Source organism: Pseudopodoces humilis, chromosome 25 (assembly GCF_049639895.1).
Source record: "Pseudopodoces humilis isolate 2021_Gansu_Grassland_sample_001 chromosome 25, ASM4963989v1, whole genome shotgun sequence".
Lineage (NCBI taxonomy): Eukaryota > Metazoa > Chordata > Aves > Passeriformes > Paridae > Pseudopodoces > Pseudopodoces humilis.
This window is the reverse complement of record NC_142224.1, coordinates 4801794-4824667: the sequence shown is the minus strand read 5'-3', so window position 1 is coordinate 4824667 and position 22874 is coordinate 4801794. Positions and strand designations below refer to the sequence as shown.

The following is a 22874-nucleotide window of genomic DNA, read 5'->3' as shown; positions in this document are numbered from 1 at the left end:
GAGGCACATCAAAAATGGGCAGGGAACATGAAGAGAGGGCTGTGCCTGGTGTCCTGACACCTCGAGTGATGTGGGGTGGTTGGACAGACAGAATGACAGCAAGAACCAGACACGGGGGCTACGGAGGGATGGAAAGTGAGAGCCTCTTACTCTTAAAGTCTTCTTCAGTCCCTATTCCACCTCATTCTCTGTATGTGAGGGCTGAGCTTGGAGGTTTTTGAACTCTGCTCACTGTTTCAGACGTTCTGGACACTGTGTGGGATGGATTTCTCTTGCCAAAGGGAGTCAGCTCCGTTTGTACCAGGCACTGCCCCGGGGACACTGAGGTGACAACTCCCCTGGAATGGCCAGCAGCTGATCCTGGCCATGACCTTGCCCTGGTTTTGGGTGGTTGGGCAGGGCTGGGAACAAAGGGCTTTGTTCTTCCAGTGCCTTTGGCTGGCAAAAGAAACAGCCCCCAGAGAAATGCCTGTACCAGGAACAACTCAGCAGGCAGGGATCCAGGACAGGAGGTGTGAATTAAAGGCCTGCTACAGTGATAATGATCATAAATAAATACCGGGTAATTAGCATCTAATTAGCACATCCCATCCATTGACCTCGAAGCACTTGGATAGGGGAAGATTAGCCTGCTTTGCCCACGTTACAGAGAGGGGAGCTGAGGTGCTGAGGGTGCCAAACACAGAGCTGTTGCTAATTTTAGCTGCCCCAGACTCGCCTCTACGCTTGCTCAGCGTTTCCCACCAGAGAAAGCTGATGGAGGGGGCTGGGGTTTCATCACTCTCAGGTCAGAAAATTCCCAAGAACTGAGGCGGCAGGAGAGGCTCTGACTGCCTTGGGCTGGACAGAAGAAGAGTTAACAGCCCTGGGAGCCTGTCCTGTGTTCCCCATGCCTTGGAAGCCCCCAGTGAACCTCATTCACCTCTCTGCCCATGCTGTCCCGGGCTGTTTGCAGCTCAGAGCTCACTGCAGTGTGGCTGTGCTCCACCTCACTGCTCCAGGAGGCACTTCCAGCCCTCCTGAGACCCACCAGTCACTGCCTGATAACCCAAATCGCTCCTTTTACCCCAAAGGAACGGGTTAAATGCTCCTTTCGTGCTCTCAAAGCACCCACAGGCACTTTTCCCCCTTGGTGATGCCTCACAATGTCGCTCTGGCTTTCAGAAATCAGGCTATTGCCATATGTTATTTCTTCTCTTGGAGCTATTTCTTGACATGACTTTCTCTCCCTGCCACTACCTAGGCTTGCCCACATGTCTTTCCCTCCCTCCTGTGGCCACACTGCTTTGCAGGCCGTCAGATTCCTTCTGTCTTCTGTGACATGACAGCACCACTTCCCACTGCCTGCATCCTGGGGTGGGATTCCTTCCTGGAGCCAACAAAGCTCCCCAAGTGCTCCCAGGAATCCGTGGCTGGCAGGTGAGCTGAGTTCACAGAGCAACACTGGAAGGAGCTCAAATGAAGAATCATGAGAGTTGCCCAACACCAGAAGCAACAAACACCATCCTGAACAAGTGACTCATCCATCTCCTGCCTTTCTGGCAGTCCACATCCTCATCCTAGCCCTTGTTCTGATCAATATCTCCCCGACGTGTCTTTGCTGTTAACACGTGCAACCATCTCTCTGAACCCAAAGCATGAGACAAGGGGGGAACAAATTGAATTGGTGCAAGAAAGGAAAAGACCACGAGAGGAAAGGAGAAAAAACAATCCAGAGCAAACCAGTACAAAGCCCAGAACTCCGCTGCCCCGTTTGCACCATGAGATTCCCACCTTTGGAAGGAGGCGCTGATGACTGAGGACATGGAAGTGGTAGATGCCAACTGCTCACACCTTTGTGTCCCTCCCCACCTCCTTTTCCACGTTCCAGAGCAGCCCAGGTGCTGTCCTACCTGTGACATTGACTTCCACCAAGCCCGAGCGTGTCCCGATGGCGTTGGTGGCCTCGCAGACGTAGGTGCCGGCCACGCTGTAGGACACGGGCCCTTTGAAGTAGATGGTGTTGTTCTGGATCTCCACGCTCCCTGGCAGGGTCCCGTTTGGCCTGGGGGGGACAGAGACCATGGTTGACCCCAGAGGTGACACCCAGCAGCGTTGCAGAGGTGACACCAACGTTCTGGGTCTTGCCCTTGGGCAGGTGCAGGAGCTGGAGGTGCTGGCTGGAAAATCCCGGTTAATACAGGCAGGAAAGGGACACAGCCTGACCCTGTTTTACCCCAATTTCCTGCCCACTGAACTCTCCTGATCAGCCAGTGTTCATTTCAACTCAAGGAGCTCAGGGACAGCAGTGTTGATTTATAGCCCTGCCCACGTCAGAACAGTCAGGTAAGTGTGAAACTGGAATAATGCAAAACTAAACTCAGAGATACAGAAAATAAATGAACAAAGGCAGATGAAAAAAAATAAAATAAAATTAAAAAAAAAAGCCCCTGTGTGCTAGGAAAATACACACATGGCCTGGTTATTCTTAATTACTGAAGCAAAGTAAAGTAATTACTTCTCTTAGGCAATTAAAAATTACTCAAGTAATTCCTTCCCCTCCTCCCAACCCAAATGTGCACATATTGTCAGCAATTTATAAGAAACAAAAGGGAATAACGGGGGTATAATTAGGATTGTAAAGTGCCTAAATGCATGTATTTTGCATGTCTACATATGCACATATGTCCAGAAAACACAAGTTTTTTCCAGCTCCATCAAGGCAATGATCCCAAAGCTGATGGAAAAACACTTTAACCGTGGTCCTATAGAGCCCTGAGCCTACAAACCCAAGAGCACAGCTCCAAAGGGTGGTGTGGGATGCTCCAGGAGGCTGCTGCCTCCTCTGACAGCTCCCCTGACTGCTGCTCATTGCCACCCAAATGGGAGGAGAGGAAAAGCACTGCTGGGTTTTACATTCCAGGCAGGAGCAAAACAGCAGCAGACCCCCAGGAAGGGGAGGAGGCACAGAAACAGCCTCAAGTGGCATCTCTTCTGCCTTGGGTGCATTTTTGCCTCTGAGGCTTTCCTGGAAATGTGAGGAACCCAGAGAGCCCCTCAGAGTTTAAGTCAGACTGGCAGAACCAACAGATGGAGAGAGCTGGGGATGGAGAACCAGGAAAAAAGGCAAGAAAAACAATCCTCTTCAGACTTTCACTTTGAACAGTTTGATCTAGGAAGTGGAATGAGACAGAATGTGCTCCTTGCAAAGCCATGTTGAGAGCCTCTCTCCTGATGACAAATGCCAGCTGAAAAGAAGAAAGGATCCATTTGATCTTCCTCTTTTAAAGCTACATGAGTGCTTACAGAGAAGAAAGAGCGACAGAGAGAACCACATCAGGTTGTATCAATTCCCACCTGACTGCCCAGACACCCCTCACTCACTTTTCAAGTCCCTTTAGTGTGTTCAGCCAAAAGCTGGAAACCTGAGGACAAGGAATAGCTGCTGTTTAATGTCAGTCACATGAGGGGCTCCTGGAGCTGATTCCAGGGAAAGGTTGTTCACATACAGACAAATTTTGTGTTATTTGTGCCCCTTCAAAGCAGGGAAATCCTGGGTTCTTTCCCAGCTCTGTTACTGAGGCACTTGGTGGTGCTGGGCACATTAATCACCTTGTCACATCTCAGCTGCCTCACGTCACCAGGGCAGAATATTATCCCAGTGAGGTGAGAAGGGGAAGTTTTCAAGATATTGAGGCTGCACTGTGCTGGCAGCCACCTTCACCACAGGCACAGGCTGTACCTTGGAGTGCCACCGCTGACACTAATGGCCCCGAGTGACCAGAGGGTGAGCGAGGTGTCTGCAGAGACTCCCTGTCCCTGCTGGGAGGTGACATCTGCTGATGGCAGCTGGGGACACTTACAGCTTCCACTCGTAGGTGTGAGCTGGGGGGTTGGCATCAGATTTGCAGATCAGCTTCACATCCTTGCGGTTCAGGAACCAGTTGCCATCAAAGCCCTCGATGGTGACTTCTGGCTCGTCTGCAGGGGTGGGGGGAAAGGGAGGAGAGCAGGAGGGGAAAAGGAGAGAGGAAAGGGTTGTGGGAAAGGAAAGGGGAGGAAAAGAAAAGGGAAGAGATGAGGGGGCACGGGTAGGAAAAGGAGAGAGATTAAAAGGAAAGGATTGTGGGAAAGGGGAGAAAATGAAATAGGAAGAGATGAGGGGGCAGGAGAAGGAGATATTACATGAGGAGGGAAAGATGATGGGACAAGGAACGTGAGGGAGTGCACAAGAGACCGAGTAGGGGAGCAAAAGGGACATGGCAGAGGCAGAGAAAGAAGGTAAGAAAAAGAGAAAACCCACCATTAGTCCAAAGGATCTTTTCAGTTTTCACCCTCAAAAACAAGACAGCAGCCCAGCAGCAGCTCCCCTCACAAACCCCTCTTCTCCCAGAGCGTATCCCCCAGCCAGCCCTGAGCAGGGAGCCCTCCCAGCTGTGCCCATGCCCCCTTACACTGCACGTTGAGGGTGATGCTGTCAGTGAACCTCTCCAGCTGGTAGTTGACCACGCACATGAGCTGCTGGCGGTGCGCCTCGCGGCTGGGCACCAGCCGGTACCGGCTGATCACCGTGATGGTGCCGTTGCTGTTCCGGATCTCCTGGAACTCCGCTTCCCCCTTCAGCTTCGTGTCCCAGGTGACGGTGCTGGGGGGTTTCCCGTTGGAGGAGGTGCAGGTGGCTACCAAGATCTTTTCTGTCCTGCCAGACTTGGCAATTAGCGGCCTCTTGGTGCCCTCCATCCAATTCGTGGGCTTGGCTGCAGGGGAGTGCAGGAAGGAGGAGGAGGAGAAAAGGGTGCAAAGGGATGGTTAGAAAAGCGATGCTGCTCTGTTTGCTGCATCCCAAGAGCCAGCTAACACCACTGAGGCTGAGACAGAGCTTGTGGTGATTGTGCAAATTGCCAGCAATAATTCCAATGTAATAATTGCATTATGGCAGTGCCTGTGCATCTTGCACCATCTCCCTGCATCATTTCTGGGGAAACAACAGTGGAGGTGCCCTAAATGCACAGATATATGAAAAGTCAATACTTTCCTCCCTGTTTCCATCATTGTGTTAGAAAGGAACTGATATTGGAGAGAAAATTAATCATAAAGACCTTGGGTGGGGTCTGTTCACTCACAGCCCTGAGCTCCAGGGACAAGCTCTGGTTGAGTTTAGGATCAATCTGTTGTTTCTTCTCTCCTGACAACCCCCAGCTCATTAAAACTCACCATTCCCACAGGGGTCTGGCCACTGTTACTGCACCTGCATTAGGAGGGTAGGTGGAGGGAAAAGGGGAACTGAGACCTGGGAAGAAGAGGTGTGACAGCTCAGCTGTCTCAGAACCACCTGCTCTGTGCTCCCTGCTCTTCACTTCTTCCCAGTCAGCTTAAAAATCCACCACAGGTACAACTTTCACCCCGAATTCACCTTTGCCCTGAGCTCCCAGGACATGAATCTCAGGTTCCTCCAGCTCTGTTGGACTGGAGGTTCACCCTACAGAGCCTGCCCAGAGCCTTACCCAGCACGGTGAGGTTCAGCTGCCCTTCCCGGTTGCCGGTTGGGAAAGTGGCAAACTCACAGATGTAAACCCCCTCATCCTCCAGCTCCAGCCGGGACAGCTGGATGGTGCCATCCTTGAAGGAAGGGTTCCGGAAAGTCACCCTCTCCTTGTAGGGGGACAGGATGGACACGCCCATGGCGGGGTTGTAGATGGCCACATTCTGCTTGGTGCCGTTGGTGGCCTTCTGCCACGTCACCTGCGTGATCTTCACATTGGGCAGCGGGTTGGTGAAGCTGCAGTGCAGCACCACGTCGGTGCCGATGAACCCCGAGACGCTGTCATTGACCAAGACAGTCTGAGCTTGCAGCCCTGCAACAAAACAGCAGCACGTGAGCGTTTGGGTACTGCCCAGGAGCTCCTCTATTTATTGCACTTGTTTCTTATCGGCATGGCTGATACAAGAGCAATTTGTGGCTACAGGCACCTTCTGCATCCACCTGCAGCTTCATTCTTAGTCATAAACACCTTCTTCCCGCTATGACCAGCCCAGCCTAGGGCTCATCATCATCATCATCATCACCCAAAGCCACAGGGCTGGATCAATAACACCTTCCTCCCTTTTGTCTTCAGCTCTGGGTGACACTGAATCAGTTCTGGTAAATATGCAGGGTGTGTGTGTGTCTGCAGGCATGTGAAAGCCCTGATGTTTATCAGCACAGCACATCCCAACATATGCTAACACACACTCAGACATCCATTTAATCCCATTGGAGCTGCAGCAGTAATTAAAGGAGCTGCAAAGACTCAGCCCTCATTTCAGGGCAGAAATAATTCCCGTATGAGAACGGCTTTAAGGCACTGCCTCTACACCTTGCACGATCTTCCTGTATCATCCAGATCGTTTCTGTGGCCTTTTTATAACCCCAGAAGTAGCTGAATTTAGGAACGTTCCACCTTGATTCTGTGGAAGGTGCTCCTGAGAAGTGGGAGCTGCAGTTCATGACAGCTCTTCTGTCTCAGTTGATTCCTCCCCTGACAGATGGAGAAAAATATCTCCCACCAGACTGACCCTGAAATTCATCTTTTCTGCCACTGTGTCTTTTCCTAATCTGTGTGTTTAGAGATAATGCTCTGGTAATTATACAGCCGGTATTTGTATGATAAATACAATAGAGGCAAGGTGGTAAGAACGAGAAAAGCGGGTTTTGCTCTCTGCTTCTGGGAGAATCTGCAATTGGATGGATTCTGGGAGCTGGGGAGGAAAGAAAGGGATAATAAAAAAAAAAGGAAGATGCACAGAGAGTGAAGAACATGAAAGAGTAATGGAACAGAGAGAGGGGCTGGGGAAAGAAAAATGCAGAGCAAGAGAAACAAGACAGCACCTCCTAACAGAAATGTCACCCTACTCTGTTCTTCCAGGGATGAATGGCTCCCTGTCCAAGGCTAAAATAAACTCCTGTGTTGGTCCCTGTGGCGGATGTGCCCTGGGACTTCTCCAAGAGTCTCCTTCCTGCAGTTTCACACACACACAAGTGCAGGCAGACAAAACTCTCCTCCACCCACCCACACTCCACACTGCCCCCTCACTCCCTGCCTGTTGTTCCCAGCCTTGTCTAATCCCCACATCTCGTCCACGCCTCTTCTTGCTCCCTTCTCCTTCCTGTGACCCCGAGGACAAGCCCCAACAACCCAGCCTGGCCACGAGACGCCACCAGCTGACCACAGCCATCAGCAGTTCTGACCGAAACTCGGGCTCCAGAGCTTTGTGTGAACTTGCCCCCTGTTCCCCGAGCCAAGCCCCACACCCCAGCACTGCAGCTGGGTGCTCAGGAATGTTTTCCAGAGCTTCTTACAGCCACAGCAAAGCGCTGGTGCCCTCATGTGCCTGCACTCACCGAGCCACCGTGTCCTCTGGGGTGGCAGGGTACACCCTTCCCCTCCCAGCACAGCCAGAACCATTTTCCCCACGGTTTTCCCTCCCCAAAGCAGAGGGTAGGCATGTGGAAAGGCATGAGGCTTGGAGAGAGCCACATGTGGACCATGTTTGCCCTCTGGAGAAGGATGTCCCAGCAGCAGGACACAGCAAAGGACTTTTCTGCGGCCTGTGCCCACAACACCCTCCCTGATGAAACGAGGGCATGGGCTGGGTTTAGATGAGGCCACACTGGATCTGAGGGAAGAATGGGTGGACAGGGGAGGGGGGAGATGTCTCCACCACGCTGTGCAGCATATGCTGCTCCTTCCACCCCGGAGGTGAGCGAGCCTCTCGCAGCATTGCCCACACCCGCCGAGGTGAGGAACAGCTTTGCCAAGCAGTCTGGCTCAGAAGGCTCCAGAGCCTCCCAGAGCGTGTGGGAGCTTGCTGGGGAGACTTCAATCACGTAGCCAGGGCCTTGGGAACGGCCCAGCTGGGTGGGTGTGCTCAGCGCTCCCTCCTTCTCCCAGGGCCGGGGAAGCGCGGAGTCATCAGCGCCTCTTCCACCAAGGGCTCGTGTCCCCAGTGGGGCCTGCCCGGGGCTGGGGCGCTGGCACAGCTGGCTCTGCTCCCCACAACAGCTGGCTCTGCTCCCCACAAGCTCCCTGACCCCCCGTGGGGCCCAGCGGGGCCCTTTGAAGCAGGATTTCCACACCCCAACAAAGCGGCCCCGTCCGCCACCGCAGGAAGTCACGGCTCAGCGGTGCCAGGGCAGCAGCAGAGGAGCCCAGCTGCAGGGACGAGAGGGTGCAAGGCCACCAGAGTCACCCCTGCAGGGCTGGCAGTCCCTCGTGGCACGTCTGGATGAGCGCTGCCAGCCTGAAGGCCGCCACTGATGGGCGACCAAGATGTGCCCCTTCAATGAAGATAAAGTCAATCAAGCTAGAGCCATTCCAGCAGGGAATGTGATGGATAGCACAGGGGAGGTCAGTCCAGTCCCTCACTCCATCCATCATTACTGTGCCCTTGCTTTATGCTGTGATTTCCCTGCAAATTAATGAACTGACTCTTTTAAAAATCAAGTTATTTATCTTGACCTTGAGCAGCAGCAACAACTCCCAGTTCTACCCTCCCCCTGCCATGGGATCCAGGTATCAATACAGGCTGGGTGTGGACATAAACTGGATAAAAAGTGGACTTTGGAACTGATAAACCTGATCCTGAACCTGGAATGGTCCTGCAGAACCTTCCTGTGCCCAGGCATAAAGAGCCAGATTTTTTTGGCCAGGGAAAAAGCTGGTGCCAGTTGAGTGAGGACAACTTGCCAAAAGCCAAATGCTGCCAAAGCTGGGATTCAGGCCCTTACACGCAGCAGCTTTAACAAAAACACATTCCAAACTTTCTTGAGGCTCCAGGTGAAAAGAGAAAACAAAAAAGTAACACCCAGCAGAAGAAATAACAAAACAAAAAAAACCAAAAAAATACCCTGAAAAACCCCAAACACAGCGCGGAAATCGTGTTTCCTTTCCAGGTGACTGAACAACTCTTTTGCAAGACAGGAAAAACTCTTCCTGTTCCACTCACCCAAGACTTAAATCAGGAAAATAACGCACCTGTTCTGCTCCAGGAGCATCCACACCTCAATGCAGTGATGAGGAAAGGGGACAGATGGAAGAAAGGGATTTGGGAAGTTGCTGGATCAGCTTCCCATCCTAAATCAGAAGCCAGAGGGCAAATTTGGCTGCTGCCATGCTCTGGGGAGTGCTTGTTTGCAAGGTGACTGAGCTGGGCTGGCGGGCCTTCCCTCACCCCGTTACACACTCAATAATTCATCAGGGCAAATGCATAGATAATTGATGGCAATGAGCACGCACGGCCGGCAGAGGAGGAGAAAATAAAATCACTAATCAGCCTCTGGAGGGGTTTGAACATATTCAACTGGATGTGTGTGTGTGTGAAGTGCTGGGATTCGCCGCGTTTCTCCTTTGCTGAACCATCCGTGCGGTTGGTAGGGCAGGGAAAAAGCTTGGGATGGATCCTGCCGTTTTCACACCCTGTGCCAGATCTCCCAGTGCCCACCAATCCATGCTGACACCTCCCAGGGGCAGCCAGCACCCGGGCAAAGATTAGCTGGATAGGTTGCAGCTTGCCCACTTGCGTTTTATTCATTAGTTTTGTGGTGTTATTTTTTGTCAGGGACCAAAAAAGGGCCCAGCTGTGCGCCAAAGACATGTTGGTGCCAGGACCTCATTAGTGCAGACCTTGAAGGTCCTACTCCTCCACCTGGGCCTCTGAAGTGGTTTGTGTTGATGCCTTTCCCCACGATCCCAAGCCCAGATATTCACCGAGGCCTCGGGGGCACAGCTCGGGGTGCCCTGAGGCACACGGGCTGGGAAGGAAGGCCTGCCCTCCCTGGGTGTCAGGGGCATCCAGGACGGAGCACAAGTGCCAGGTGGTGGCTCTTGGGCCAGAAAATCCTTTCTCCTAAAAGCCCAGGAGGTGCTGTTCCAGCGAGGCTCCCACAGTCACAAATCAGGTTCTTGCTCCCCCCCACAGAAAGCTCTGGAAATGATCTCCGGGCTCTGGGTGAGCTCTGTCACAACCTCACTCAATGCCTCTTTGTTAAGAGCCATGTGAACTCTACTCTGCTTTGCACAACTTTGCTTCTGCTGAGCCTCTCACCAATTTCTCTCCCTCCTGTTCCCTGATACTCATCTCCCCCCAAGGGCACTGAAACAGCCCTTGGCAGGAGTGTGATGAGCCACCCTTCGGTGTGGCAATATCATGACTGATGCAGATGTCACAGGGATTGCTCCCGATAGTCTCAGTCCCAGCAGCTTAGTCCCAGAAGGACATCAATGCATCACACTTCAACCTGCACAAACTGCCACAAAAAGCTCCTGGTTTTGTGACAGCACCGTGGCCATGGGCAGTGATGTCCCATCCGTGGTCCCGTGTCTCTCACAGACACTGCAGATTTTCCATGAGGGAAAAGTGGGATTGAACAGGAACCCAAAACCTTCCACTTGGTGGCACTTAAAAATTTCTCTCCTGGTGTTTCTGAACTCACTTTTCCAAAGGAAAACAAGAAACACAACTCTTGTGGGGCAGAGCCTCCAACAGCCCAAAGAAACATCCCAGGTGTGTCAGGCAGGGTGGGAAACACGGGAAAGAGGATCTGAAATCCCAGCAGGGGAATTTCAGGTGGCAAGAAGCAAAGGTGTGAGGTGGCGCTTGGCCAGGAGGTTGGGGTTAGTACCTCTGCTCTTGCCAGGGAGGCTTTGCATTGATTGCCAGGCATTTAAATCAGGATTCTGCTGCTCTTCCGAGAGCACAGGGCCTGCCTCGCCCTGCTGGGAGCCCACTGCAATGAAGGAATGGGCTCCAGTGAGTCAGTGGGCTCCACTGAGTCACCCCCAGGCCCTTCCTGTGGCAGCAGACTTTCACTGGAGGTGTCCCTGTCATCCAGTGATTCACTCCTGCAGAGCCTGAGCACCACAGGGATTGTAAAACTTGAGTTTCCAACACAAGGGGAGGGGGAGCCTTAGAAGGAAGATGAGAGAGATGTGGCAAGATTATAGCTCCAGGTGACATGGCTGCACATGAAAGGCCTGAGATAACACTGGGATGGGGTGGGGGCACCCCAAGAGAGAAACTGCACGCCCAGGCATCCCTTCCCCCTTCCCAGTGGGAGCTGGGAGAGATTTATGGGAGCTGCCGGGAAATGGCAGCGTTGTACAATGGCCCGCCTGGCCCTCAGCCAAATAAATCCCTCTCAAACAAGAAAGGACTGGGCTGGGCTTTGGCTTGCACATGGGAAACACAGGGCCCTCCCCTCGAGGTCACTGGTTCAGACCCAGATCCAGCCCATGGCAGCAGAGCAGGGATGGTTTTATCCCAGGACCAGTCAATGGCTTGTATCGAGTGAGGTCTCCAGCCAGGCCACCATTGGCTGCCTTTGGGTAAAGCCTTCTCCTGCCTGTGCAGGATCTCCTCTCTGGATAAATGGAGCACAAAGCAGCCTCAGGAGCCCCTTGAATGAAAGCTCTTCCCCAAAGGGCCTGATCCATCAACGCTCCACTTATTCCCTGTTCCACTTTGGGAAATCTGGTCACTGAGCCACCGCTGGGGCTCACACACAGGCCCGAAGCAAGAGCAAGGCCGTGCTTGTCCCAGTGCTCCTGGAGCAAGAGATGAAAGAAAAGCAGAGGCCAGGGTGGGATGGGTCACAGATTGATGACCACTGGACTAGACCACGAGTTTTTCAACTTTGCAAACGTCCCCAGCTGCATCCAGCCAGGAAAAAGGGCTGCACAGCAGAGGAGTGGGATGGGAACAGCAGCCTGCCTCTGCTCCCAGCTCTCACTCCCTGCCGTTCCTTCCCTGCCTTTCTCACAGCTGCTTTGCTTCACCCCCCAAGTCACGGGGAGGGGAACATGCCCCATGGCAAAAGCAGGGAGGCTGGCAGAGCAGGGCTCCTGCAGAAAGAGCTGACACAGCACTGGGAAAGGCCTTCCTGCAATAAAGCTGGGAAAGCCCATGCTCAGCAACAAAGCACAAAGGCTGCCGTCCCCGCCGCACTCAGCTAATCCTGGCACCCAGCTCCAGTTCCCACACACCTGAGCACACACCAGGCTGCTCCGTGCTCCTGCCTGGCCTGCCCCAGTGCACTTGGCCCATTTCCCGCTCTCTTTTTGGGCTGGACATGACTCCAGCTCCTTCCTCAGCTCTTTTCCTCCTGCGTGCTCTTGCTCCCACCTGTCCAGCACCCTGTTTCACAACTCCAGTCTCCTTTCTCCTGTAGTTTCCATGTCACATCTCCTTCTCTCCCCACTGCCTGTCTCCAGGATTTCCTGTCCAGCTGGTCAATGCTTGTGCCTTTCTTTGATTTGCCCTCCTTCCTTTGTAGCCTTAAAAATCTTCCCACCCCTCTTGTGTGTCCACCACCACACTCCAGCCCAGTCGCTCGCCTCTTCTCATCCCCAGCCACTATTCCACCAGTGGATATGTCCAGGATGACATTCTGCACCAGGAAAAGCAGGCATCTGGCCAGGCAAAGACAAAGAACCAAAAATCCAAGACTCTTGTCTCCAGAATCATCTCGTTGCCTGCCAGCAAAGAAAAAAACAAGGTCTTTTTGCTTACCAATTCTAACCTGTAAGCAAAAGAAAGGGGACCACAAGCAGAGCCAATGCTTATTTGGTGGTTGGGTGGGGAAGAAAAGCTGGAAAATCAAGTGTGGAGGAAGGGAAAGAAGCCGGAGCTTTGAGAAGATGGAAGCTAATTAAGCTGAGACTGTCCTGAGACTTTATCTTGATGGGCTGAGTCCCCAAATGCACAGGAGTGTTTGCTCTGCTCTGCCTCTCTCCTGGACTTCCTTGTTGCTTTGGATGTTGTACAAGGAGTTCTGGTCCAGTGCTAAATCTCCTCGCTATTACAGCTCTCCAGGTGCTAAGGAGGGATTTAATGAGGAGCTGTGAAGAGGGGATCAAGATAGTAACCCATGGAGAGCCTCATTTCCGAACCAAGGGAGCTTGAGACTGAAGAGATTTGACAAAAACAAAAATAAACTTGATGGCACAGAAAAAAATGAGAGGACATCAGATCCTTCTTTCCCTGGCTGGTTTGTGGGCTCAGAGCTGGAGCAGGAAATGGGGGAGCTCTCAGGGCTGGAGTAGGGATTGACTCACTCGCCTCCACAATGGGAACGGGACAAAGCCGAAACTCTGCTGACTCAGGCGTGACTTCAGTGCCAGGGTTAATAACTGGCAGCCTCCTCTGGCTGGCCCCAGCAGCCAATTCCCTCTGTCCCCACTCAAACCAAGCCTCTTTCATCAGGATACATGCCCGGTCACAGGAAATTATCAAAGATCCGAACGCTGGTCTTCTGTCCAAAACGTGGTGAAAAATGCATCCCTGCCAAACCACGCTGGTGCTGGCCAGCCCTGTAATTTTCATGGAGAAGATCAAAACTCCGGCTTTCCTATAGCTGAAATGCATGTTTAACAGTCACAGCTTTCTGCCTGTGGTTTTGCTTTCCTCCCATTATCTCTCAGGATATAACATATTGCTGATATCTCACTATCTCCTGAAGTTAAAAAGAAATGTTTCCTCCTCTCGCAAGCAGGAATGCCACTCTCTGTTCTTCTGTAATTTGTTTCGAAAGATAGAAACAAGCAAGTTTTTTTGTAACCAGGAGAATGTGATATATGTTCTGGTGGCTGACAAGTAGGGAAAAGCTTTGCAAACAAGACAAATGCAAACATGGCACCAACAGATGCAATGGACAGACACCCTTCGCTGGCTCCCTGCCTGTGATTTCTCTTTTAATGTGTTTTTATCTTGCCCCAGAGATATCTCTGCAGGGAAGTGGGAAAGGCTCAGACCTCCCAACTTTTTCTGGGTTGTTTAAGGATTCCTGCCCGTGAACAACAGCCCAGAAAGAACAGTGAGTACAAATAACCCCAGATTCACTGCTCTGATGGATTTCCAGCCTGCTGCTACTCAGCTTTCTTATCATCAGGTCCCAGTGCAAAGAATTTCTACAAATTTCACTTCTGCCGGGTTTAGGATCTCCACAGAGCAGAGGCAGACACAGCTCTGGTCCTACCCGGGCCCCATCTACGGGAATCACTCTGCATATTTATGGAAAAAGCTTTGCATCTTCAAAAGGCTCTTCAAACAGCAACTAATTAATCCTCCAACACCCTGAGAGGCAGGAAAGCTTTATTACCCCTGCTTTCAGGGGTGGGGAAACCAGAGGTGCTGAATGACAAAGAGATATGCCCAAGGCCACCCAGGCAAGCACCGGCAATCTCAGCTGGTTAGAGGTGGGGATCTGCAGAGGATGGTGGCAATTCTCACCTGAGGAAGGAGGGATGGAGGCATTTGTGGGGAGGCCCTGCAGCCCCACCCACCACAATGCAAATGGCAAAGTCACCCTCGTTTCCACGGCTGAAGAAACCGAGGGAAATGAAGTGCAAAATCCATTTAATAGGCACAGCGTGGAAACCTAAATATTGCCCAGTCAAGGGCTCCACTAAAGGTCCCCAAAATGTGGCTTAATTTTTTCCCAACCATGAGCAAACTGCTTGCAACCAAATCTCTGAAATTTTGTGCTAAGAACATGCCAGAAATTAGGAAAACTTTGAGGCTGGGGGTGAGTGTCCCATTCACCCTCTGAGCAAAGCCAGCCCCACATTTCTGAAATATTCCACATACTGAAAAAGAGCGGGGTTAGATTAGATTTTAGGAAGAAATTTTTTACTCTGAGAGACTGGCACAGATTTCCCAGAGAAGCTGTGGCTGCCCCATCCCTGGAATTACCGAGGACAGGTTGGACAGGACTTGGAGCAACCTGGGATTGTGAAAAGTGTCCCTGCCCATGCCATGGGATGAGCTTTGAGGTCCTTTTAACCCAAACCGTTCTGTGACCCCCACGGGTGGAGATGCAGCTCTCCCATCCATTAAGTTCCCAGCCTTCATCCAGGCTGTCTGAGGAATGATTGCTGAGCTTAGAGGGGCCTGCAAGAGCCAGCACTGTAAACAAGTGACAAGACCACCCATTAAAGGCAGGCTGAGCATGGGAAGGGGGGAGGAAAGCAGGGAGGGAGGGTCAGAGCCCAGCAGGGAGACCTCCCAGCACGGGTCACGCTCCCCACCCCGTCCTCTGTGGTGCCTGGGCTTTGCTTTCCTGGGAGACCAACACAGGCACAGCCACTCTTGCCTGCCCAGAAGGGCTCAGAGAGACAGGGAGCTTCAGCCCAGAGCAGAGGGCAGGAGGAGCAGGGAATTCTGCAGATAAAAAGATGATTTGTCCTGCAGAGAAGGGTTCACAAGTTCCCATAACCCTTTGGACACCTCTCAGTGGGAACATTACTCCTTCTGCTGAGTTCACTGGGGACTTTTAAGTTGTATCTCCTTAGTGATTGTAATGCAATGAGGGGCAGGGGTGAGCTTCCAGGAAGAGAAATTAAAGATTTCTCCATGCCTGATTATCCCATTCTCCAGCCAGGTGGCTTTGTGCTTCCAGGTAGCCCCAGGGAGGAGCTGGGCTGTGCCACAACACTTTAGGGGAATTTGATGACAAATGTCCCCCGGAAGGTGGAGTGACAACAGTGCTGAGAGCCTCAGTGCCCAGGGACAAAGGTGGCCCTTCAAACACAGCCCTCCATACTGGGCTGCTTTTGGGGGCCTCTCTCAGGGTGTTTCACTTTTATCCCAGACCTGCCCGAGCAGGAAGGTTGGGATGCCAGCAGCTCTGACAGGCCTGAATCCCTGTGGCAGGCTGGAATCACACATCTGCCCTAAAACTCTTCCCCAAGTCTTGATTCACGAGAGACAAGCCAGGACCAAAAAGCAATCAGCTCCCCATGGAGATCCATGAGCAGGCAGCAGGATGGAGCAAGCCAAGAGCCAACACCCCATTCCCAGCCCTGGGCCAGGGAAACCAGGCCCGGATTCTCAGGGTTAAACAGCTCAGTTGGCCTTAATTGGCAGATTTTATTGACTTTCATGGTGATTTCATTGACTTTTACTCAACTACATCAGCACCAGGCTCCTTGTTTCCTTCTCAGGGAGCAACAAGCCACGTGCAGAAGGATGTGGATGCCAGATGGATTTTCCTGTGCCACTGGGGAGAACTCCAGGGATTCATCCTGGTCTTCCAAAGACCAGGAGGTCAGCTGCTCTCAGGGGACTCATGTGCTTTGTCCCAGCTCAAACTGGGGGCTGCCACAAAAATGGAAAGCATGCTATGAAAAAATAACCGGGGCTGGTGGAAAATTTTCCAGCACAGCATATTTTTCTGATGGAAAGTGTCACTTAGCCCAAGCCAAAACCATCTACTGGAACATGCTGATTTTGGCAAAATCTGATTTAAAAAAAAAAAAAACCAAAAAAAACCACCAAAAAAAAAAAAAAGCCCTTTTGATAAGTTTGAAATGTTTTTTCCTTGTGGACTCTCATTTCTTTTAAATGGCATTATGGTAAAACACCAACCAGGAGTGCAGCCAGGATGGGATGCTTTGGTTGCCATGGAATGGGGACATTTTTGCATGAAGCCAGGCCAAAGTTTTCTTTTGAAATTTCCTTTCTGTGGAAGTTTTCAAATGACAGCCTCAAAGCAGAAGGAGAACTGCCTCTGAAACGCCCAACATCCCCACTCTTCCAGCCCATCCCGCGTTAGTCATCCCCACAGCTGACCTTTCCAACAGCTCTCACCCCCAAACACAAATCACCTCCCTGTGTCTCTCCCCACCTTCACTTTCCACAGCCCACTCCGGGCTCTGATCCATCTGGATTCATCCTCTCCTGGGTTTCATCCCACCCTGTCCCTGGGTTAGGAGTTTTCTGGGGGCTTGGGCCAGCCCTCCAAGCTGTGTGGGACCCACAGCCCCGTTCCAGCACCTCTCCCTCTGGATTCCCTGTCTATTCCTCCTTCCTGACAGACGGATTTGCTCCCACCCTGCACCTGCCTGGTGTGCCCACCTCCTCCTCCTCCGTCTGCTGCTTGTGCCTTTCCACTCTCTAACAACTCCAGGGGAGGCTGGCTGAGAGAACTCCTGTTCCTCTCAGATTTGGGGGCAAAAAAGAGGGGGAGACGAGGAGAGAGAGAGAGAGCACAAACCAGACTATTACATTTTTTAGCAGACATGACAATATGGACACAGTTCCTCCAGAACGTTGTGCATATTTTAAGACAAACTTTACCCCAAAAATGTCAGGCAGCTCTCCTGGTGGGAGGAAGAATGAAGGAATGAAAGGGTCCTCCAGATTTCCAGCAGAACTTTTATCTTGGAAAAGCTGGAAACTCCTGAGCACCTTCCCCAGCACAGCATGCCGCTTGCCTGCTGCCTCCCCCAAGGGCTGGAGCGAGGATGGATGCTCCAAAATATCACAATTCCCACAGAAGCAGTTCTGTCCTCCATCCAGAGTGCCCAGGGTGGGGGAAATGGCTCTGGAGACAAAACACTGGAGGCAGAAGGAGGGAGGCTTGGAGGGGAGATGGGCTGGGCTTTGCAAGGAGAGATTGTGGACTCTCCATCCCTGGAAGTGTCCAAGGTGAGGTTGGATGGGACTTAGGGGAAGCTGTCCCTGCCTGTGGCAGGATGTGGAATTAAATGTTTTTTAAGGTCCTTTCCAACCCAGAGCATGCTGTGACTCCATGCCTTGACCTCCCATGCCAGGACCATTACTCAGGTGAGGATGGAAAGGAGGAACTGTGCAGAAAGAATCCCTGGGAGACAAAAACTCCTCCCTGTGGTCCTGATGCTCCACAGAAGGATGGGACCAGCCTGGCTGTGGCTCCCCTTGGTGCTCCACCACCTCTGGATGTGGCAGCTGGGCTGGGGGTGCTCCCAGGCTGCACAGCAGCTCGAGTGTCACTTGTTTGTCACCCCTGCTCGAGCTAAGAACTGCTCAGAACCATCTTTACTTGTTGCTTAGGGACCAGAGTGACAGAGAGAACACAGCTGGACGCTTGGCTACCTAGGGAGATGGATGGGAGGTTATAAATAGCTAATGGCAAAAGGAAAGAGGACAAAAAGTCCCATTTCCAATCTGGTAAAAAACTGACCAGAATAGTAGTGGAGGAAGACTTCCAGAAATAAGCACATGGGTATTAAACAAATGAAAAATGAATTAAAAGAGAAGACAGGGAAAAGAGACTAAAAGGAGATTTTGAACCTGTATGAACAGTGATTGCCCCATCCTGGAAAAGAGTTGATGTCACCTGGGTGCCACAAAACGTTACTGGAGGGTTACTGGAGGTAACTTCAGCGTGACAAGAGGGAGGGGAGAAGGAAGATAAGTATGTAGATAAATGTCATTAACCCCTGTTAGTGCAGGGCTTAGAGACTTCAAAGGCTCAGTCTGCAGTGAAGGGTGGAGGTCTCAGGGACTGTGAATGGTTTGTCTGTAAAAACTCTGAGTTTTATATAATAAAAAACCAGTTTGTTCCAGGCTTGAGAACCTCCTGTTTGTGATGCTGTCACAACACCAGGGCTGTGACAGCCACAGGGAACTCTCAGCAGATCAGGAAGGGGGAGAGGAGATCAGTCCAAGTGTGCCAAGGTGGGTTCTGTATCTGAGGACATCCTGTGCCCTGACCCACAGGGATGGAGCAAACAGAGCACCGAGGATGAGAAGGATGTGCCCCAAAGGGAAAGGAAGAGCCTCCATTTAGGGGAGGGACACACCTTCCTCGGGAGAGATCCCATCAGAGAGAAACAACAGCCCTGAAAAGGAAAAGAACAGGCTCTTGTCGGGGTGAGCTGAGAGGCAGCCTTGTGTGATCCCCACGGCTGATCCCAGCCCTGTGGGCTATCCAGGCTTGACAAACACTGACACAGGGACTGGCATATTTCACTGTGGATGTCCCCAAGAGAGGGACTCAGACAGGGAAGCAACACAAAGCCCAAGAGGAAGAGGAAGTTTACAGCTGTCCTCAGAAAAGTCAGCGTGGCCTTTCCTCTCAGAGCTTCCACATCCCTTGGGAAAGCACAACTCATCTGCAAGTCTGCACAGCGCCCTGTGGGAGTTGGAACCTCAGGCCTGACAACTCAGTGGCAAAGTGTAAATCCAAAGTAATTGCACTGTTTGCTCTGGGAATACTCCAGATCCACTTGGCATAACAGAGGAACACTCAGAATTCTCTCCTTGTAGGATCTACAAACCCCCTGTTCTTTCACATCCCTAGGATTTTCTCTTCTCCCATGCCTTCTTTCTTTCCATTGCCCTGATTGTAGAAAAAGACATTTGAGTTTCTGCCTGTGTAATGAAACCTTTTTATGCTCCAAACCTGCCTTGCAGAGAGGGGATTCTCTGGAGCAGACAGTGAGGGCAGGGCCCCTTGGGCATAAAGAAAACGATCTGCAGGCAGCTGCTGGGGCTGCAGGGTTAAGCCATTTTAATTACCTGCAAGCCCAGCACCAGCCAAGGAATGGCCAATGTGCAAAGCAAGCCCTGCTGTCCCAGCAGGGCTGGGATGCCTCACCAGGCTCCTGCTGATCCTCTGTTAGATTAAATTCTTTGGTGAGAGCTGCCCTACAGTTTTATGGCAGTGGGGATAACTTCCCTGCACCCATGTTTGGGTGTTTGGGTTGGGGCAATGCCTGTGCAACTGCAAACCTCCCACCTGGATGACATCACTGAGAAATCCAAGGGACTTCAGCAGGGTTTGAAGCTGTTGCTTTTCCATTCCTACCACAGCAGAGATGTCTGTCTCCATCTGTCCCCATCCTCTTCCCAACTCCCAGCAGTTCTCCTCCTATCCCTACATCTTCCCCAGATGCCCACAGCAAACCCAAGGGAAGGAAAATGGTGTTTGGTTGTGTTTAAATGTGGGCAGAGGGAAGGGAAGGAACAGATCTTTCCCAAGGGACTCAGATGGGAGTCAGGGTTGAGCAGCAGCTCTTCCCAAGCAGGGACAGCCATTTGGGTCACCCTGGCTTTGTGTGAAGGCATCTGAGGCTATGGCAGGGCTCCTTCCCACCAGGAATGTGGCAAACTGTGCTGTCAGAAACTGCTGCATGTGCCCAACTCCCCTCTGCCTCCTTCCCAAGCACTCCACAGGGCAGCTCAAGCTGATCCAGGGAATCCTGTCCCCTCCCAGCTGGCAGTGGCTCTGCTGCACAGACCTTGGTTCCCTGCCTCCATCCCTTCTCCCCCATGCCTGCAGGTACTGGGAAAGCCACAGCTGGGTCCCACGGGACTCAGGGTCCCCATTCCTCCCATTTCCCTTGCCCTGGTGCATGGGAAGCCGCACCCTGACCTCCTCCAGCTCCGACTTGCTCTCTCAAATTGGGCCGGTTTTGGGCAGGACGTGCCGGGACCTGCCGCCTCCTCCCCAAGCCTTTGAAGGCAGCCACGTAGGCAGCTGCACCCACAGACTTTCGTGTGGAAAAGCCACAAACCCATGAGTCACCTGGCTCCAGCCCGTGAAGGTTCCTGTTCCCTCTCTTGGTGGGACAGACGGGCCCAGGACAACAGGACTCCCTTCCCAGTAATCCTGGGAAGGCAGGCTGATGTGCCAGGCTCAGGAGCAGGATTTTGGACCTCAGGGTGGGACAAGGGGAGGCTTTTGTGCAGCCTGCTGTGAGAAGGGACGAGGGACAGGCATTCCTGGTGCCACAGCAGATAACCAGAGCAGACAGCTCCCTGCAGGGCAAGCCCCAAGTCAGGGGGGTCTGGTGTTCTTCAGCCTCAGCAAAGGAATCTGCCCGGTTGGGGGATTCTCCATGCTCAGCACTGACCCATTTCCCCTTTCCCCTCTGCCCCTCAAACCCATTTCCATCCCATTGAGATGCTCTCCACGGAGGGCTGAGGGTGAGCTGGGTGTGGGAAGGAGCCACCTGGCAGGCAGGGCTCCAAGCAGGGTGTGGGCACAGGGAACATTTCGGGGAAGAGGAAACACGTGCTGTACTCCGAGCACACACGGCCGCTTCCAGGGCTCGGAACAAAACGCTCCTGGATTTCCGCAGCCCCGGCTCCCAATCCCCCACCAAGGCCATTTTCTCAGCCAAAGGGACAATGGAGACCTGACATAAACAATCCCATAGGATCAGCACATGGATAGCCAGCCCACCCCCACTGCTGCCTCGCCTTCCCCTCAGCCGAGCTGAGGCCAGCAAGACACAATGTGTAATTAGGTTAATGAGCTAAGCACGGATTTTAATTGGGATTCCCCGATTTACTGGTCTATCTCCTCCTTTTGTTTTATTGCTGGTGCAGGTTCCTAAAAGCTGCCCTTGCTAAAGGCCCTGATATTAGAAAGGTCTTACGGGTCTTTAATTGTATTTAATCATTGAGGTAATTAATGATCCTTGAGCAAAATGAAGATTGCATCTAGAGTAGTTCCAGTCTTGCCCTTCAGCATCTGTTGTGTCTGGGCACAGGAATTCTGCAGGCATGCAGGAGAGGGGTTCACACAGAGCGAGACAAAAGGATGGAAGAGAGAGGAGGGCGGTGGGAAGAGAAGGGATTGGGGGAGAAAAAGCACATTTGAAATGGAGAAGGAGCTGAGTAGAAGAGAGGGAAGTGGGGAAAGGGAAACAATGCCATTCCTTCTCCTCACAGACAGGAGCCATTCAATTCCAGAGCCCGGAGTGTTGGCTCAGGGGGGATAGCTGGCTGTTCCATGGCCCCACACTGGACAGCCTTGACCAGCACTCTGTGCTCAGACAACTCCCACGAGACAAACACCTACTCCTGCTGCTCCCCTTTTCCATTCCTTGCTTCCCTCCGGCACTGTTTCACACCCCTTTTTTCTCAGGGACACATTCTCAAAGTTCAAAACCTTGAGCTGGAACAGGGGAGAGGGGGAGTGATGGGCAACAAGTCCCAGCACGTTCCCTCTCTCCCAGGCCACAAACCGTGCACCTCCCATCCCTGCTCCCAACCCCTCCGCTTCTCCCCGAGCACAAACAAAGCCTGTCCAACCAGAACCGGGGCTGCCTGCTCCAGCTTGCCCCAGAAAAGCAGATTTAGTGAGAAATATCACAGGCAAAGCAGCAGGGACGTGGAATCAGCCCCTGCATCTTGGGACGTATCAGAGCTGTCCTGAACAAGGGGATGTGTGAGCAGGGAGCTGGAGGGGGCTGTGCTGGCTTGTTGAGGAATGTCCCCTGGCTCCCAGCCCCAGTGACAAGGGAAGGTTCATCTCAGGAAAAGCACTGCCCTCCCCATCTCCAGCCCCAGCACAGTTGCACATGAAGCAGCCTGGTAGTGGGGTGATATTTGGGACTGCACGTGTCCTCCCCAAAGGAAAAATCCAGCTGCTGCAGCAGATCCACTCCTCATTCCTATTCTGGTGGGCTCTCTGTGCTAGGGCAGGAGTGAAAGGTCCTGGCATGGTGCTGGAATGAGCCTGCTTTTATTCTGTCATTGGAAATGAACCCCAGCGTGGCTCCAGATAGGGTCCTGATAAGCTCTGTGAGCTGGGACTTGCACAGAGGAGTTGTTGGGCTGGGCTGGCATTTCCAGCTGCCCATAAACTGAGCTCCTCCAGCTTGGGGCAGCCTAGAGTCAGGGCTAAGGGTTGGGGGCAGAGTTCCTCTCCAGATATCGAAGGGCCAGTTTTTCCTGGAACCCGGGGCTCCGTTACCATGGGAAAGGCCCTGCACAGAGCCAGTCCTGCCTGGGAACCTGCCCCTTCCCACTCTGGAACAAGCTGCCTTCCCAGGCAGGTTTCAGCTTGCTTGGGCCGTCAGCTTGGCGGATCTCATTTCTGGTGTTTTCTTCTCCTTTATTGCCTCCTTATCTGCCCCAGGGCAGAGAGGGCTGCCTCCTCCTTTAGAGCATTAGCAGCCCTGCCAATTTTCCCCACTTGGAATATTTCATGCACAGGCCCTTCTTTCTCCCACGCTGCCTCCCCATCCACCTTCCCCATCCCACGTCCGGCTGTGGCTCCTGTGGCAGCGGCTGCCTCCAGGTGCTGGCACAGCTCAGGTGCTGCCCCTGAAGCTCCCTGGGCTTCACCCACAGCACAGCAGAGC

The 22874-nt window shown here is 52.5% G+C and overlaps 1 protein-coding gene across 1 annotated transcript in view; it reads right to left on the bottom strand.

Annotated features, from left to right (window-relative positions):
• The window catches only part of NECTIN1 (nectin cell adhesion molecule 1), a 57719-nt gene that overhangs the window by 12381 nt on the left and 22464 nt on the right, over window positions 1-22874 (bottom strand). The window contains exons 2-5 of the mRNA XM_005528484.3: window positions 5484-5834; window positions 4434-4736; window positions 3843-3960; window positions 1893-2044 (exon numbers count right to left, since the gene is read on the bottom strand). Coding sequence (XP_005528541.1) covers window positions 1893-2044; window positions 3843-3960; window positions 4434-4736; window positions 5484-5834 — 924 coding nt within the window. The remainder of the gene's footprint in view (window positions 1-1892; window positions 2045-3842; window positions 3961-4433; window positions 4737-5483; window positions 5835-22874) is intronic.